The sequence below is a fragment of the Hyaena hyaena genome, unplaced genomic scaffold, assembly GCF_003009895.1.
Source record: "Hyaena hyaena isolate Hyena2069 unplaced genomic scaffold, ASM300989v1 scaffold_387, whole genome shotgun sequence".
Lineage (NCBI taxonomy): Eukaryota > Metazoa > Chordata > Mammalia > Carnivora > Hyaenidae > Hyaena > Hyaena hyaena.
The window spans coordinates 816,337-832,920 of NW_024081019.1; the positions used below are offsets into that span (position 1 = coordinate 816,337).

Genomic DNA, 16,584 nt, shown 5'->3' on the forward strand with positions numbered 1-16,584 from the left:
GCTTTGGAATCTTCTGAATACTGAACCATGTGAAAGTATTACATATTTATAAAATTAATTAAAATAGTTCAAAATAGTGTTAAAATTTGTGTCACAGTTACTTTTAACAAATGATCTACTTTTCCCCTAAATCTTTTAAAGTTCCTAAAACTGATCTGAGCTGGGCTTCATCTCAGGTCATGATCTCACAATTCATGGGTTTGAGCCTCATGTTGGGCCTTGTGCTGACAGCTCAGAGCCTGGAGCCTGCTTCAGATTCTGTGTCTCCCTGTCTCTCTGCCTCTCCCCCACTTGCTCGTGCACGCTCTCTCTCTCTCCCCCTCTCTCAAAAATAAACATTAAAAAATTTAACAAAAAACTCAAAAATTCTAACAGTATTTGCACACCCATGTTCACACCAGCATTATTCACAATAGCCAAAGCATGGAAGCAACTCAAATGTCCATTAACAGATGAATGGATAAACAAAGTATGATATATGTATACAATGGAATATTATTCAGCCTTGAAAGGACAGAAATCGTGACATATGCTACAGCATGGATGAACCTTGAGAACACTGTTAAGTCAAACAGGCCAATCACAAAAAAATAATGTATGATTCCACTTAAAAAGATATTTAGAGTAGTTAAAATCATAGAAACAGAAAGGATGGTTGCTAAGGGGCAGGTGTAGGAGGAATGGGGGGGGTTACTCTAATGGGTACAGAGTTTCAGTTCAAGATGAGAAAGTTCTGGGGATCTATAGCACAAGGATGTGAATATCACTTGACATTACTAAACTGTACCCTTAAAAATGCTAAAAAATAGGTAATACTTACAAAAAAGTTTTTTTTACCACAATTAAACAAAACCCCTACATCTCTGCTTGGTAAATCTAGCAGAACTGTCATGAGCTAATAATCTGCTAAAGAGCTACAAAAGCAGTGTGTCTTCTCTCTTGTGACTTAGAAAGTGCTACAATATGATCCAGACTGGATGCCATCTTCTCACATCTCCTCTGGTCAGGGGTGATCAACATGTTCATGAATTGGAAGCCTCCTGTTATAGGGATGTCCATTCTCTCCACAGCTTATCTAGAGTTTAAAGGCAATCCTAAAATTGATGTGGAAATGCAAAGCACTAAGAAACGCTTGAAGAACAGTAATAAGAGAGGGAGCCTTTTCTCTACCTGATAGGATGTACATACAGTGTGAGACCGCCCTGAGGATAGACAAATATACCAATGGAAAAAGAGTCCAGAAAACTCCTTCCTCAATACACAAAAACTAATTCCAGTTAATAATAACCAAACTGTGCAAGTCAAAATTATACAGCTCTAAATTTTTAAATTATGTTTATTTGGGGGAGGGGTAGTGGTGGGAGAGCAGAGAGAGAGAGAGGGAGACACAGAATCTGAAGTAGGCTCCAGGCTCTGACCTAGCAGCGCAGGACTCGACACAGGGCCTGAACTCGCATGTGTGAGATCATGACCTGAGCTGAAGTCAGATGCTCAACTGACTGAGCCACCCAGGTGCCCCAAAACTATACAGCTTTAAAAGATAACCCAGGAGACTGTTTTCATGACCTTGAAGTAGGGGGTACTGCTTAAATAAGATCCCCAAGGCACCAACCGTAAAGTAAAAAAAAAAGATAAACAGAAAAGGTATTCAGAGTATATTAAGTCCCACAAATCAGTGCCAAAGAAAGTTTTTAAAAGATTTTTTTAAAATGTTTTTATTTATTTTTGAGTGAGTGAGTGAGTAAGCAAGCAAGGGTGGGGTGGGGGGCAAAGAGAAAAGGAGACACAGATCTGAACCAGGCTCCAGGCTTTGAGCTGTCACCACAGAGCCCAATGTGGGGCTTGAACCCATGAACCACGAGATCATGACCTAAGTCGAAGTCAGACGTTTAACCAACTGAGCCACCCAGGCACCCCAAGGACAAGGTATGAACAAATACCACAAAGGATATGGAAAGATGCTTTCCAATAGTAATTACTGAAAAAAAGCAAACCAAGAGACACAAGATACTATCAGGTTGGCTAAATAATAGACTAGATATTAAAAAGTCTGACAATATTAAGTGTTGGCGAGAATGAAGAGCAATGGAAACTCATATCCTGTCTTGGGAATGGAGGACATTGTCACAACCACTTTAGCAAACAATTTGGAATTCTTCTAGTAAAACTGAAGAAACTCATTCCACATAATCAAGAATTCTTGCTTTTAAGTACTGAATGCTACAGAAATTCTGGCATGTGTTTAGCAAGACTCCCGAGTAAGATTTTCATAGCAGCATTACTTATAGTAGCCAGAAACTGGCAACAATGCAGATGTCCATCCACACACTGGATTAGTTGCAGAATAGCTGAAAATGGAAAACTACATAGAAATAATAACATGCAATGTCAGGCAAAAACATGGATGAAACTAAAAACAAGGTCAAGAGAGAAAAAAAGCATGGTTCCACTTAAATAAAAATTTATAAACACATATCCAGGGCTTTTTGGCTAGCCAATCAAGGTATTTGTAGATTCTCTAAATTTGAAAATGACAAGCAGGGTGCCTGGGTGGCTCAGTTGTCTGAGCATCTGACTCTTGATTTCAGCTCAGGTCATGATCCCAGGGTCTTGGGATTGAGCCCCATGTTGTCCTCCGCACGGAATGTGGAGCCTGTTTAAGTCTCTCTTTCTCTCTCCTTCCCTCTGCACCTCTATGCTGCTCACACATGCTCTCTAAAATGAATGAATGAATGAATGAATGAATGAATGAATGAAAATGACAAGCTGCAAGCAAGCAACCAAATACAAACTCAGAAGCAATACTTAAAGGAGGTTAATATAGGTCGCAGATGAAAAAAATCTGGTTTCCAACTATGTATGTTTTTAACTTTTTCATAAGTTCATCATTTTACTGGAAGAGTTAAAACAAATTAGGAATTCACAATTAAGCCATCTTCTGTTGGAGGTAATATTTAAAAACCCAAAGGTACTAGATGATGTAACTTAAAAACCTAAGTACTCATTTCTTTAAAAAGGTACAAAAACTCAAATTCAGTGGCTGCCTAAAAATTATCTTCTCTCTCTCTGATACTAAAAATAAAAATCCCTTTTATTCATCTGAGGTCCATTTATGCTAAGACCTAACTAATTTTTTAACCAAATAATAAATATGATCTCATACCTGGAAAAGAGGAGGAAGTAGACTCATGAGATTAAAGCAAGCAGGAACCTGGGGTGCCTGGGTGGCTCAGTCAGTTAAGCATCTGACTCTGGCTCAGGTCATGATCTCACAGTTCAGGAGTTCGAGCCCTGCGTTGGGCTCTGTGCTGACAGCTCAGAGCATGGAGCCTGCTTCAGATTCTGTGTCTCCCTCTCTCTCTGCCCCTCCCCTGCTCATGCTCTGTCTCTGCCTCTCTCTCTCAAAAATAAACATTAAAAACAAAAACAAAAACAAAAGGACAAAAAAACAAAAAGCGGGAACCCTAACTCCCAGGGCTCCAGGCCTTCAGGCTGGTTGTAACCCTAACTGCTTTGCTCCAGTACGTAGCCAATTCTAGTACTCTTTCAGGAGTAAGATTTAAATCTTTAAATCTTTCAGTAGCAAGATTTAAAATCAGGGAAAGACAAAAAAAAAAAACCCTCAGGACAGTCTTCCACATCTGAAAATACTACCCCAACTTCTTTAGCTTTTTCCACTTCCCTCATTCTTCTTCAACTCTTCTCTGGTTCTAAAGTGGTACAGTCCAGCAGAGTGTATACCTCATATAGGAGAATTCTCTAATTTTCCTCCTCCTCCTTTCTCTTCACCTTAAGGGTACTGTACCCAAAAGTTGCCTCTAATCCCATCTCCATCAGCACCTAAGTTTCTTCTCTACACTTTTGAAATCAACTCTCAGGACAGGTTCAAGCATATTTTAGCATCTGGGATCTATGGCAGTGATTTGGTAAGCCTCATTTCTAAGACTGATATGAAAGGTATCATTCTCTGGCAATTTCAAGTACCAGAGACAAGACTGAAAAGCTGGAGAGCTGAGGAATCTCTTCCAGACATAAATGTTTTATTACGTAGAAATTTGTTTCTATTTATTCATATGCTAACTGAGTCAGGGGACCAGTCAGCTTATTATTCTCTTCAAGGCTCAATATCCTACCTTCAACAATATTCTCCAAGCATGCAAGCTTCTCTCCAGCTATTTTTAAAATTACTCTTAAGAGGTTTGGCTAACCTAATTCCTTCTGTATAAGTCTTTCATACTTCAAGAGAAAAAAGCCTAAATACAATTCACTCTTAAGAATATTTCATCATGGGGCGCCTGGATGGCTTAGTTGATTAAGCATCCAACTTGGGCTCAGGTCATGATCTCAAGGTTCGTGGGTTCAAGCCCCGCGTCGGACTCTGTGCTGACTGCCAGCTCAGAGCCGGGAGCCTATTTCAGAATCTGTGTCTCCCTCTCTCTCTGACCCTCCCCTGCTCACACTGTCTCTCTCTCTCCTAGAAATAAATAAAAATGTAAAAAAAAAAAAAAAAATTTTTAAAAGAATATCTCATCGTGTCAACTATACTTCAACTCAAAAAAAGAGTATTTCACACTCCAAAATTACTGACATGAAAGAAATCAGCATTTGCATTTATAATTGTGATTAAATAACAAGTTAATCAGTACATAATAAAACATAAAACCAAAAAAAAAATAATTTACCAGGATGATAGCAGTAAGCCCATCATATATTTAGTACTGGTATGATGCACACAAATAGAATATTCTGCCAAACATGGTTTGTTGACAGCCCACAAAATATATGTTTATATTGCTTTAATTCAGCAACCTCATGGACAAAAACAAAATCCCTCCCCAGTTAATCATCCTCTTGATATCTCCACAGTGATAAAAATTGGAGGGTCAGTGAGTAGTGCAGCCACATAAGGGCTTCAAAAAGTATAGGCAGTTCTTAACCCGCATGTGAGTTCAGAAAACCCACAACTGGTGGCTGCTGACCATACCCAGTAGTGTTAGAGCCCTGAGTTTTCTCCCCAGGTTCCTAAATCATAGCTTTAAGAAACTGTGCATTACATGTACCCCAATGTTCATAGCAGCACTCTCAACAATAGCTAAAACATGGAAAGAGCCTAAGTGTCCATCAACAGATGAATGGATCAAGAAGATGTGGTTTATCTGTACCATGGAATACTACATGGCAATGAGAAACAAAGAAATCTGGCCATGTATAGCAACGTGGATGGACCTTGAGAGTGTTATGCTGAGCGAAATAAGTCAGGCAGAGAAGGACAAATATCATATGTTTGCACATATAGGAGGATTAGGAGGAACTTGACGGAGGAACAAGGGGGAGAAGAAGGGGGGAAATGGTGGGGGGAAGGGAGAGAGGCAAACCATGAGAGACTCTTGAATGCTGACAAAAACTGAGGACTGATGGATGTGGGGGGGAGGAGCGATGGGCATGGAGGAGGGCACTTGTGGGGATGAGCACTGAGTGTTATGTGGAAACTAATTTGACAATAAACTATTTGTTAAAAAAAAAAAAAAAAAGAAAGAAACTGTGCATTAGTTCGATCATAAAATCAATTGAGATAATTTCAGAATCCCCCAGCAGGCCACAAAATGAACAAAGCCATTCTCCATTAACTATGCAGCATTACTGACATAGGGCAAATACTTATCTATACAGCTGGATTAACCCAGAAAGAATTTATGATAGAGGAAGAAACACATGTTCAAGTCAACGCTACCCATCTTTCTTTTCCACATAAAGTTTTACTTCATGCATGAAGGGTAGTATTTGGAAAAAATCATAAAACTCTGCTCTAGCTACTAGAAAGATGTATCTGTCTTTCACAGTAGACTGCAAGACCACGGATATAGGAACTTAGAACTTAGTATCGTACCTGGCATATGTGACACTATGGTCAGAGATAACCATACCACTATACATATGTATCTTTACAGTTTTCAAGGAAAATTTTCAGACCTGCAAATGTGTTCAACACTGTAAGTTAAATTCTAAAAAGCTGTCAGTTTCTTTAAGGGCTTCAATAAGGAACACTAAACTTTACCTTTGTGAAGATGGCCAAGGGCATGCCATATTGGTCCTCTTCCAAACCGGAAATTAGTCCTGGTATCAGGACCATCTGGCCAGTATTAGCTTGAGGTTGTACAGTAATCGGAGGACTGTCTGAGGGCACAGACTCCTTTGGAAATGAATTTGTCTGTTCTGACCCCACCTGTTCCCTTTCTTTCAAGGTGGGGTCCTCTAAGACACTAGGATCCAAGGTCTCCCAGTCACTTTCTGAAGATTCTGGAGATGGGCGAGAAGGAGGTTTCAAATACTGACTGGGTTCCTGTCCTTTGCTGCTGTCCTCTTCTACTTGGAGCAAAGGTTCTTCGGTCTTGATGCCAGCATCTCCTCCATAGTTTCCTGTCACGATTTTCTTAACAGTCTCTGAGTTGGTATTTAAAATCTCAGGAGCAGACATAGAAACAAAATCATCCGCAGGTGGATTATTTTCATGAAGCCCAGCATCTTCGGACATACTCTTTCGGGGTCTGTACTGAGAACAGTCACTGAGACCATGTTCAATCATGCCTACAACACAATATTGAAGAACATCTAGGCTTACAATAAGGTGGGAGAAAATAAGAGTTGCATATTCCATTTTAACTAGAACTAGTGGAACTCTCTTATAAAAGCTTTAAGAAGTTAGGCTTGCATATATTTTAAAGAAAAAAGAAAAGACAAGAAAAATCTCATACAAAAGAGAGATACTCAGGAGCCCCTGGGTGGCTCAGTTAGTTGGGTGGCCGACTTTTTATTTTAGCTCAGGTCATGATCTCGCAGTTCCTGAGTTGAGCCCCACATTGGGTTCTGCGCTGAAAGGACTGTAGATTCTGCTTAGGATCTGTTTCCTCTCTCTGTCCCTCCCCTGCTCGTGCTCCCTCTCTCTCTTAAAATAAACTTAAAAAGCAAAAAACCAAAGTATCCTAAATGCTAAATTCAAGTTTATCCTTGAAAACTTTTATCATTGAAAGTTCCAGAACAAGTTAAATAAACAGTAGATACTGTTATCCTCTTACCTGGAAAAAGGGATAACACGGTCATCAGGGCACCCACCAATTTATTCACTGGAGAAATATAAAAGAGAACCTGAAATGGATTCAATCAAAATTAAATTAGAAAATCCAGAAGTCAACAATATTTTTAAAAAAAGATGGGGGAGAAGGGAAAATTCTTTACAGAAGAATAACAGCTAATAAATATAGCATTAATGAAAGAATAAAAAAAAAAATCACCAAGCATCCACCATGATTCAGTTAAAAATTATCAATGAAGCAAAAACTATCGTGAAAGGTTGCTGGGCAAGGGGCTATTCACATAGCTTCAAATTTATCATCCCACAGATTAGCTATTAGTTGCAAATAGAAACACAAGTACCTCACTATGAAGAAATCTGGCGACTACCACCTTAATCAAATGATTAAGTTTCACATCACCAGTGATAGTACCAACAGTTATGAGGCTCCTGGTGTGACAACTCTGAGTAGGACACACCACCACTTGTATAGTATCCTTGTCAAAAAAGTTTAAGCTGAAACTAGCCACAAGAAAATAATCAGGCAAACCTAATCTTAAACTTTAACTAGTCTGGAGTTAAGGGTCTGTTTATTTTTGAGAGAGAGAGAGAGAGAGAGAGAGAGAGAGTGAGTTAGTTAGTTCAAGCAGGGGAGGGGCAGACAAAGAGGAAGAGAAGCCCAGGCATACTCCATGCTGTCAATGCAGAGCCTGATGCAGGGCTCGATCTCATGAACTGTGAGATCAATGACCTGAGCTTAAATCAAGAGTCGGATACTTAACCAACCGAGCCAGCCAGGTGCCCCTAGTCTGGATTCTTAAAAAAAAAAAAAAATGACATGAAAAAGAAAAAGAAGTAAAAATAAGTTGGTATAGCTATTTGAGATTAAAGAGGACTACAAATCAGTATATAATTTTTGGTTCCCAGAGTGGAAATAGCAACTAGTTTATAGGACATTATAACAACTCAAGAATTTGAAAATGGGCTGATTAGGTATCATTTATTATATCAATGTTATAATTTCTTGACTATGAAAATGGTATCTTCGGGGCGCCTGGGTGGCTTGGTCGGTTAAGCGTCCGACTTTCGCTTAGGTCATGATCTTGTGGTTCGTGGGTTTGAGTCCTGCGTCAGGCTCTGTGCTGACTGCCAGCTCAGAGCCTGGAGCCTATTTCAGAGTCTGTATCTCTCTCTCTGACCCTCCCCTGCTCACGCTGTCTCTCTCTCTCTCTCTCTCCTAGAAATAAAAATATTTAAAAAAAAATAAAAAAATTAAAAAAAAATAAAAGAAAAGAAAATGGTATCTTCATTATATGGGAATACACTCCATCTTAAGAAAGAAATATATCCTGGGGTACCTGGGTGACTCAGTTGGTTAAGCATCTGACTTTGGCTCAGGTCATGATCTCATGACTTGTGAGTTCGAGCCCTGCATCAGGCTCCGTGCTGACAGCTTAGAGCCTGGAGCCTGCTTTGGATTTTGTGTCTCCCTCTCTCTCTCTCTCTCTGCCCCTTCCCCAGCTCACACTCTGCCTCTCTCTCAAAAATAAACAAACATTAAAAAGTTAAAAAAAAGAAAGAAATATATTCAAAAGTATTTAGGGGTGAAGTACTGTGACCTTAAAATTATTAGGTTTCAGGGGAAAAATGAATATATAAAAAGCAATATAATGCAAAAGTGGCAAAATGTTAACAATTGGTAAATGCAGATCAAGGGTATAAAAATTCATTATAGGATTCTATCAACTTTTCTGTAGGTTTGACAGTTTTCAGAAAAAAATTACAAACAGAATTACAAGTTGCATTAAATGTAACACTGGTCATTTTTTTTAAATGCATTGATATATTTTAATTTTTTTTAATGTTTGTTTACTTATTTATTTTTTGAGAGAGAGAGAGACACAGTTTGTGAGCAGGGCAGGGTCAGAGAGAGGGAAATACAGAATCAGAAGCAGGCTCCCAGGCTCTGAGTTGTCAGCACAGAGCCTGATGTGGGGTTTGAACTCACGAACTGTGAGATCATGACCTGAGCTGAAGTCAGCCACTTAACTGACTGAGCCACCCAGGTGCCCCACACTGGTCACCATTAAATTAGTTGGGAAAAAAACCAAGCCAAGATTTGCTTAGGTGAGTTTTTTTTCTGTTATAAACAAATCATTTAGGGACACTAAAGTGCTATCTGACAGAGCATAGCACCCACAACTGTCTATACCTTCCTTATAGAATAACCTTACGGAGTGTTTTTAAGTATGGAGAAACCAAATATTGCATTAAAGGACAGACTTATTTCATCAAATCAATATGAAAAGAGTGTACCTGTGATTTGCCACATTAGATAAAGATACATGATCATATATCTATATGTGTTCTGGGTTGCAACGTAAAGCATTTTTATTATGAATTACAATAACAAAGTCTGAAACCTACAACTCAACAAGTAAAAAACCTACAAACAATCTGATAAAAAAAATGGGAGAGGGGCTTAAAGAGACTTCAATGAAGTCATACAAACTGATAAGCACATGAAAAGGTGCTCAACATTACTAACCATTAGGGAAATGCAAATCAAACCCAGGAGATACTACCTCATACCTATTAGGATGGTTACTATCAAAAACAGCAAGTGTTGGAAAAGATGCAGAGACACCGGAACCCTTATGCGTTACTCACAGGAATGTAAAATGGTGCAGCCACTGTGGAAAACAGTATGGTGGTTCATCAAAAGTATTAAAAATAGAACTAAAGTATTAAAAATAGAACTACCATCTGGTCCAGTAATACCACTTCTGGATATATACACAAAAGAATTGGAAGCAAGGTCTTGAAGAGATGTATGCATACCATTCAGGAGAGTCAGAAGGTGGAAGCAACCCAAATGTCCATCAAAGGATGAAGGGATAAACAAAATGTGGTATGTACATACAATGGATATTCTTCATCCTTAAAAAGGAAGGAAATTCTGACACATGGATCAGCCCTGAGGACATCATACTTAGTAAAATAAGCCAGTCACAAAAAGATAAATACTGAGTGATTTCACTTACAAAAGGAATCTTATATATGGGAATGGGAGAATGGGAAGTTAGTTAAGGGGTACAGTTGTAGTTTTGGACAATAAAGAGTCTGAGTGGATGGTGATGATAGCACAACAATGTGAATGTACTTAACGCCACTCAACTACACACTAAAAATGGTTAAGATGGTAAATTATACTTTACATGTATTTTACAACAATTAAAAACTTTGTTAAGAAGTTAAAATGTTGGGGCACCAAATGAGCTACCCAGGTGCTCCAGGAATAAATATTTTTAAGGTAACAAACCATAGTACAGAATATAAATGGCTGCCTTTCAACAACTGTTTCACCCCTACTATGCTTAGCACAGTAATATGGCATATAAAACCAGCCCCAGAGGTCCCTGGGTGGCTTAAGCAGTTAAGCATCCAACTCTTGATTTCAGCTCAGGTCATGATCTCCCAGTTTGTGAGAACTAGCCCCATGTCAGACTCTGCACTGACAGCTAGGAGTCTGCTTGGGATTCTCTCTCTTGGGGCACCTGAGTGGCTCAGTCGGTAAAGCGTCCAACTTCAGCTCAGGTCATAATCTCGCGGTTCGGGAGTTCAAGCCCTGCATTGGGCTCTGTGCTGAGAGCTCAGAGCCTGTAGCCTGCTTCAGATTCTGTGACTCCCTCTCTCTACTCCTCTCCTGCTCGTGCTCTGCCTCTCTCTCACACAAAAATAAAAAAGTAAACATTAAAAACAACAACAACAAAAAAAGGATTCTCTCTCTCTGTCCCCACCCCCGGGTGGCCTTGCTCACTTCTCTAAAAATAAACTTAAAACAAAAACAAAATATTGGCCCCAGATCCAAGGGCAGCTCCTGATTAGTCTCAACCAGAGGTTAAGCCAATGTTTTCTATATGAGGTTAAATAGTAAGTATTCTTCCTTTGCAGGCAATATATATGGTTTCTGTCACAACAATTCAACTCTGCCACTGTAGTGCAAAAATACCCATAAGTGATAAGTAGATGAATGGGTATAACTGTGTTCCAGTAAAACTATTTAAAGTGGTAGGCCAGATTTGGCCCTGGGGCCTAATTTGTTGATCTTTGGTCCAAAATCATGGCAATCCCATCTCTTTGTACTAGAGAATGGTCTGGACCCCAAGTTAAAACCAATTAGCATATGTACTACTGTGACAACAATTTTTTGTTCACTCCAGGCACACGGCCTCATGGGTCTAAACAAACTGAAAGCAAGATTCTTACTAAATGGTTTGGGAATAGGTATTATCTCTACCACCAGTTATAACTGAGAAAGCATATAGACCAATTATCATTGGCAGTTAACCTACGTTACAAGGAAAACCAGGCTCGGGATAAAGCTAGCACTGTAGACTGTGAGCAAAGAGATGGAACAAAATCTACGTACTTAATTATACTGTAGAACCATTTAATCATCCATCCCTGAAGTCTGCAGTAAGCCAATACATTTCCATATATTTAAGTCCGTTTAAATTGGGCTTTTGTGTTCCCTGTAGTCAAAACTATTCTGATAATTGGACACTGTCAAAATGCCCCCAGAAAAGACTACACAAATTTATACTTCTATGGTAGTGTACAAGAATAGGTGCTTCAGTCTACCACAATTTGATAGGCAAAAAAGGTCTTAATTCATAATTTACCATTAGTTTTAAGTTTATATAATATTTAAGAAATGTCAGTAACTGTTAAATATTCCATTTCTTCAAATCTCACCTTTTTTTCAAGAAGAATTAGTTTAAACAGGATTAAGACCTAAAGAAAAAAAATACTGTATTAAAATAAGAAACTCATGCTTTTTATTCATTCTCCTTTTCCCTTCCTTTTTCCCCTTTTTATTCATTCCCCTTTTCCCTTCCTCATAACCATAGACCGTTTAATCAATAATACTAATAATGCTTAATGCTTAAAAATATACTGAAAATTATGAACTTATGCTGAAAAATTAAAAATCACATCTTCTAAAAAATGTGAGAACCACTTAAATCTCTAACAAAGTGTGCTTTTTGGAAAGAGTTAACAGTTTTGCTTGAAATATTTGCAAGCTCCTTACATGTACCCCAATGTTCATAGCAGCACTCTCCACAATAGCTAAAACATGGAAAGAGCCTAAGTGTCCATCAACAGACGAATGGATCAAGAAGATGTGGTTTATCTATACCATGGAATACTACATGGCAATGAGAAACAATGAAATCTGGCCATGTGTAGCAACATGGATGGACCTTGAGGGTGTTATGCTGAGCGAAATAAGTCAGGCAGAGAAGGACAAATATCATATGTTTGCACATATAGGAGGATTAGGAGGAACTTGACGGAGGAACAAGGGGGAGAAGAAGGGGGGAAATGGTGGGGGGAAGGGAGAGAGGCAAACCATGAGAGACTCTTGAATGCTGACAAAAACTGAGGACTGATGGATGTGGGGGGGAGGGGGGGATGGGCATGGAGGAGGGCACTTTGGGGATGAGCACTGAGTGTTATGTAGAAACTAATTTGACAATAAACTATTTGTAAAAAAAAAAAAAAAAAAAGAAATATTTGCAAGCTCCTTAAAGGGCAGTGACTATTCATTTATTTCTGTATGTCCAGGGCATTCACATAGCAGATACTCAATAAATGTTTGTTAAATGAATAATTAATGTAATGTTTGTTACATGAATAATCAATGTGTATATGTCCCAGTCAATATATGATTTTTTTTTTTTCAAATAGTTTATTGTGAAATTAGTTTCCACATAACACTCAGTGCTCATCCCCATAAGTGTCCTAATATATGCTTTAATAGGGGTGCCTGGGTGGCTCAGTCGGTTAAGCGTACGACTTCGGCTCAGGTCATGATCTCGTGGTTCATGGGTTCGAGCCCCACGTCAGGTTCTGTGCTGGCAGCTCAGAGCCTGGAGCCTGTTTCGGATTCTGTGTCTCCCTCTCTCTGACCTTTCCCCACTCATGCTCTGTCTCTGTCTCAACAATAAACTGTAAAAATATATATATATATATACACACACACACATATATATGCTTTAATAATAAAGATCAGACATTAAGTATAGACATTTAAAGGGAAAATGTTTCACTCTGATCAACATATAAAGTGTTCTGCAAAATTAAAATAGGTTTCTTTCTACACTAACTTCATGATATCTGAAATTACAAAGGCAACAGAAAAAATTATCCTCTCCTGCATAGAAATAGACAGTATTCCTATACAGTACTTTAAAAAACTTTCTATCTGATAAGCACTAACAGTACTAACATTTTCAACTTTTATCCTTGTGAGAACTGTCTTACAAGAACTAAAACATGGTATACCACAATCTCCATTTGCTAAGTTAAATGAACACAACTTTAACACATAATACGTTAAACAAGGTATCATACCTTATGTCGAAAATGAAGCACAAGATCTCGAGGAGACAGACCTACAATATTAGTAAGAAAGCTAATCTGTGATGACAACATCTGTGTTTGTTAAAGAAAGTTTTTTCCCCATCAAAAGAAAGGCGGGTAAAAAAAACAGGAAGAGTAAGAATATGCAAATATTAAAATATTTATGTAATATCCCATTATGTACACATATACTCAAAATTTATCAAATAACTGGGGCACCTGGGTGGCTCAGTCAGTTAAATGTTGGATTCCTGATTTCAGCTCAGATTATGATCTCATGGTTCATGAGACTGAGCTCTGTGTCAGGTTCTGCACTGGAATTCTCTCTCTCCCTCTGTCCTTTCCCAACACAAGTGCACATGTGTGTGTGCTCTCCCCCAACCCAAAACCAAAAAAAAAAAGAATTTATCAAGCAACTGTTAACAGTCAAACACAGCAAGGTCCAATGGAACTTTCTACAATGATGGAAATGTTCTAAATCTGCATTGTCCAATATAGTAGCCACACGGGGCCCATGAAATTTTGAAATGTAGCCAAGTTGGGGTGCCTGGGTGGCTCTGTCAGTGAAGTGTCTGACTTTTTGTTTCGGTTCAGGTCATGAGTGCGAGCCTGGCACTGTCAGTGCAGAGCTTGCTTGGGATTCTCTCTCCCTCTCTCTGCCCCTACCCTACTTGCACACATCTGCTCTAAAAATAAATTCTTAAAAAAATGTAGCAAGTGTACTGACAGACTTTTTAACTTTATTTAACTTTGATTAATTCTAATCTAAATGTAAATAGTTACATAAGACTAATGGCTACTGTTCTGGACGGTGCAACTCTACTGTTTCTCCCCATTCTACAAGTATCTTACAAATCATACAAGTTCTACAATAAACTATTTTTAAAAAATCATACAAGTTTAGACATTATGAAGCTTATACTACAGTGGCAGTCAATCATTTAAACATGGTTTCTGGTCACCACACGCGATGGCTATTACTTCTGCATCATAACATTCTCTCAACATCTGTCACAGGATATGAGAAAATAATTCAGAGAAAAATATATTCTTAGGAGTTTTATGACCAGCTTACATTATACACAGGATTATGTAAAAGGGAACTACCACAGTCTGGCTACTTCATGCTAAAATAGGAACCCACTGAGCATCACACAGTGATTTGTTCTCACTAACTTTTTTTCTAATCATAAAAAGGATATTTATTGAATGCCTATTGAGCACGTTAGATACCAATGAATACTTTGGACTGTCAATAACACCCCCCCCCCCCACATAACATGCATAAACACAACCCCCCCGACAGGAAAAATCTTAGGATAGAAACGAATTGAGCAGATTTCTCACTTGCTCTCCCTGTTATGAAAGGAAATGACTTGGCCAGCATTACCATAAGGAAAAGAAAACATTTCCACTCTTACTCTGAAAAGTAAATATTTGCTTTATACAGTAATAGTTCTAAATATTGCTACAATTACATTGTAACTCTTTTCAATACAAATACTGATGAGGAAGATATTTAAGGAAACAGCAACATCAAACACTAAGAAATTTAAATCCCTTATAGAAAATTAATTTTGATTGTAAAGTTTTACATGCAACTTGGTTTACCAAACAAAAGGAAGTAAGGGCATTTCTTCTGATTTGTAAAAAGCTACTTACCAAGATATACTTGGGATCCTTCTAATGTAGTTCCTCCCAAGGAACTATTCATATGTTCATAAAGCTCCTATAAAATATAGATTCAGTTCAGAACATTTTGCAATCATTTCAGACACTAAATTAGAAGTATAGTGACCAGGAAAAAGACTGGTTCTTTAACCTAGACAGTTTGTTTTGCCAGACCCTAAATTTAGAAATAATCAAGGTCTCTCTGAAACCTTACCAGTTTCCAGCACTCCCTCCTTCTCTTCCTCTTCATTTTAGAGCTTAGTTCATTCACATGGTGGTATGGATTGTAGGCTAAGTTCCCTCTACTTCCTTGGTAAACACCTAATTGTCCTACACTCACTAGGATCCAGGAGAGATCCATGTTCTACACATTCATGGCAGCCCTGAGAAAAACATGTTATCCATCTTTAGTAAAATAGTCATGTAGTCTTTATTATTTATTTATTTATTTTTGCTTTGGGAGATAGAAACCAGAAGACTAATATATCAACATACTACACAGTATATAAATAAAATAAGCAAATTTAGAAACGCAATGCCATAGCAAAAGAGCTACTATCCATCAACAGAGGCACTTTATGTTAACTGTACTCCTTTGTGGTCATTATTTAATAAAAGGCAGTATGGTTAAATGTAATAAATATCATCAGTACATTTTGGGCAAATCTGTTGCCATTTGTATATCTTACTGACATTCTTATGTCTTTCTTAAGCTAACAAAAGATTATCTTCACAATATTATTTACAGGATTTACTTGATTCATGAAACAGTCTTCAGCCAAATACATCTCTAAAGGGATATAGTTACCTTTAGAATGGAAATTTGGGAAAAATCCTTCTCTTCAAAATATGCATGTGTAATGAGCTGAAGTTTTGCTTGAAGTAAGCCATAGAGAGGCTTAAAGAAAAAAAAATTACTATTAGTTTGACAATAGAAAAAAAAAAAACAAACACCTTACAAACTTGTAACTGAAAGAGAACGGGGAGAAAAGTAACTTCAACTTTAGTATCTTACGATTCACAGCTGAAAGCTGTTAAATAAACTGCTCTAGCTCTATGGCTGGCACTGTAAAGCACCTGACCCTTGGAGTACAGTGGTTGAGTGTGTGCACACTCAGTTACATGACGCTGGGCACCAAATCTACCCACACCTGCCTGCTGATATGAACATCAGCATACGAAAAGTCAGTACATCTTATGGGGTTGTTTCTAGAATATAACACAAGTAAAGGCCTTAAACGAGGGCACCTGGATGGCTCAGTCAGTTAAGTGGCTGGCTTCGGCACAGGTCATGATCTCAGGTCATGGTCTCGCAGTTGGTGCGTTCAAACCCAGCATCAGGCTCTGTGATGACAGCTCAGAGCCTGGAGCCTGCTTCAGATTCTGTGTCTCCCTTTCTCTTTGCTCCTTTCTCC

General features: G+C 38.3%; 1 protein-coding gene across 3 annotated transcripts in view; it reads right to left on the minus strand.

The window, feature by feature from the left end:
• The window catches only part of AVL9 (AVL9 cell migration associated), a 71,264-nt gene that overhangs the window by 17,440 nt on the left and 37,240 nt on the right, over window positions 1-16,584 (minus strand). For 2 of the 3 annotated variants that reach the window (XM_039251147.1, XM_039251146.1), the window contains exons 5-10: window positions 15,978-16,067; window positions 15,161-15,227; window positions 13,490-13,530; window positions 11,828-11,866; window positions 7,074-7,143; window positions 6,056-6,585 (exon numbers count right to left, since the gene is read on the minus strand). In XM_039251147.1, the coding sequence (XP_039107078.1) occupies window positions 6,056-6,585; window positions 7,074-7,143; window positions 11,828-11,866; window positions 13,490-13,530; window positions 15,161-15,227; window positions 15,978-16,067 (837 nt within the window). Of the gene's footprint in view, window positions 1-6,055; window positions 6,586-7,073; window positions 7,144-11,827; window positions 11,867-13,489; window positions 13,531-15,160; window positions 15,228-15,383; window positions 15,553-15,977; window positions 16,068-16,584 lie in introns of those variants that run through there. The other variant, XM_039251148.1, reaches the window with a different exon arrangement.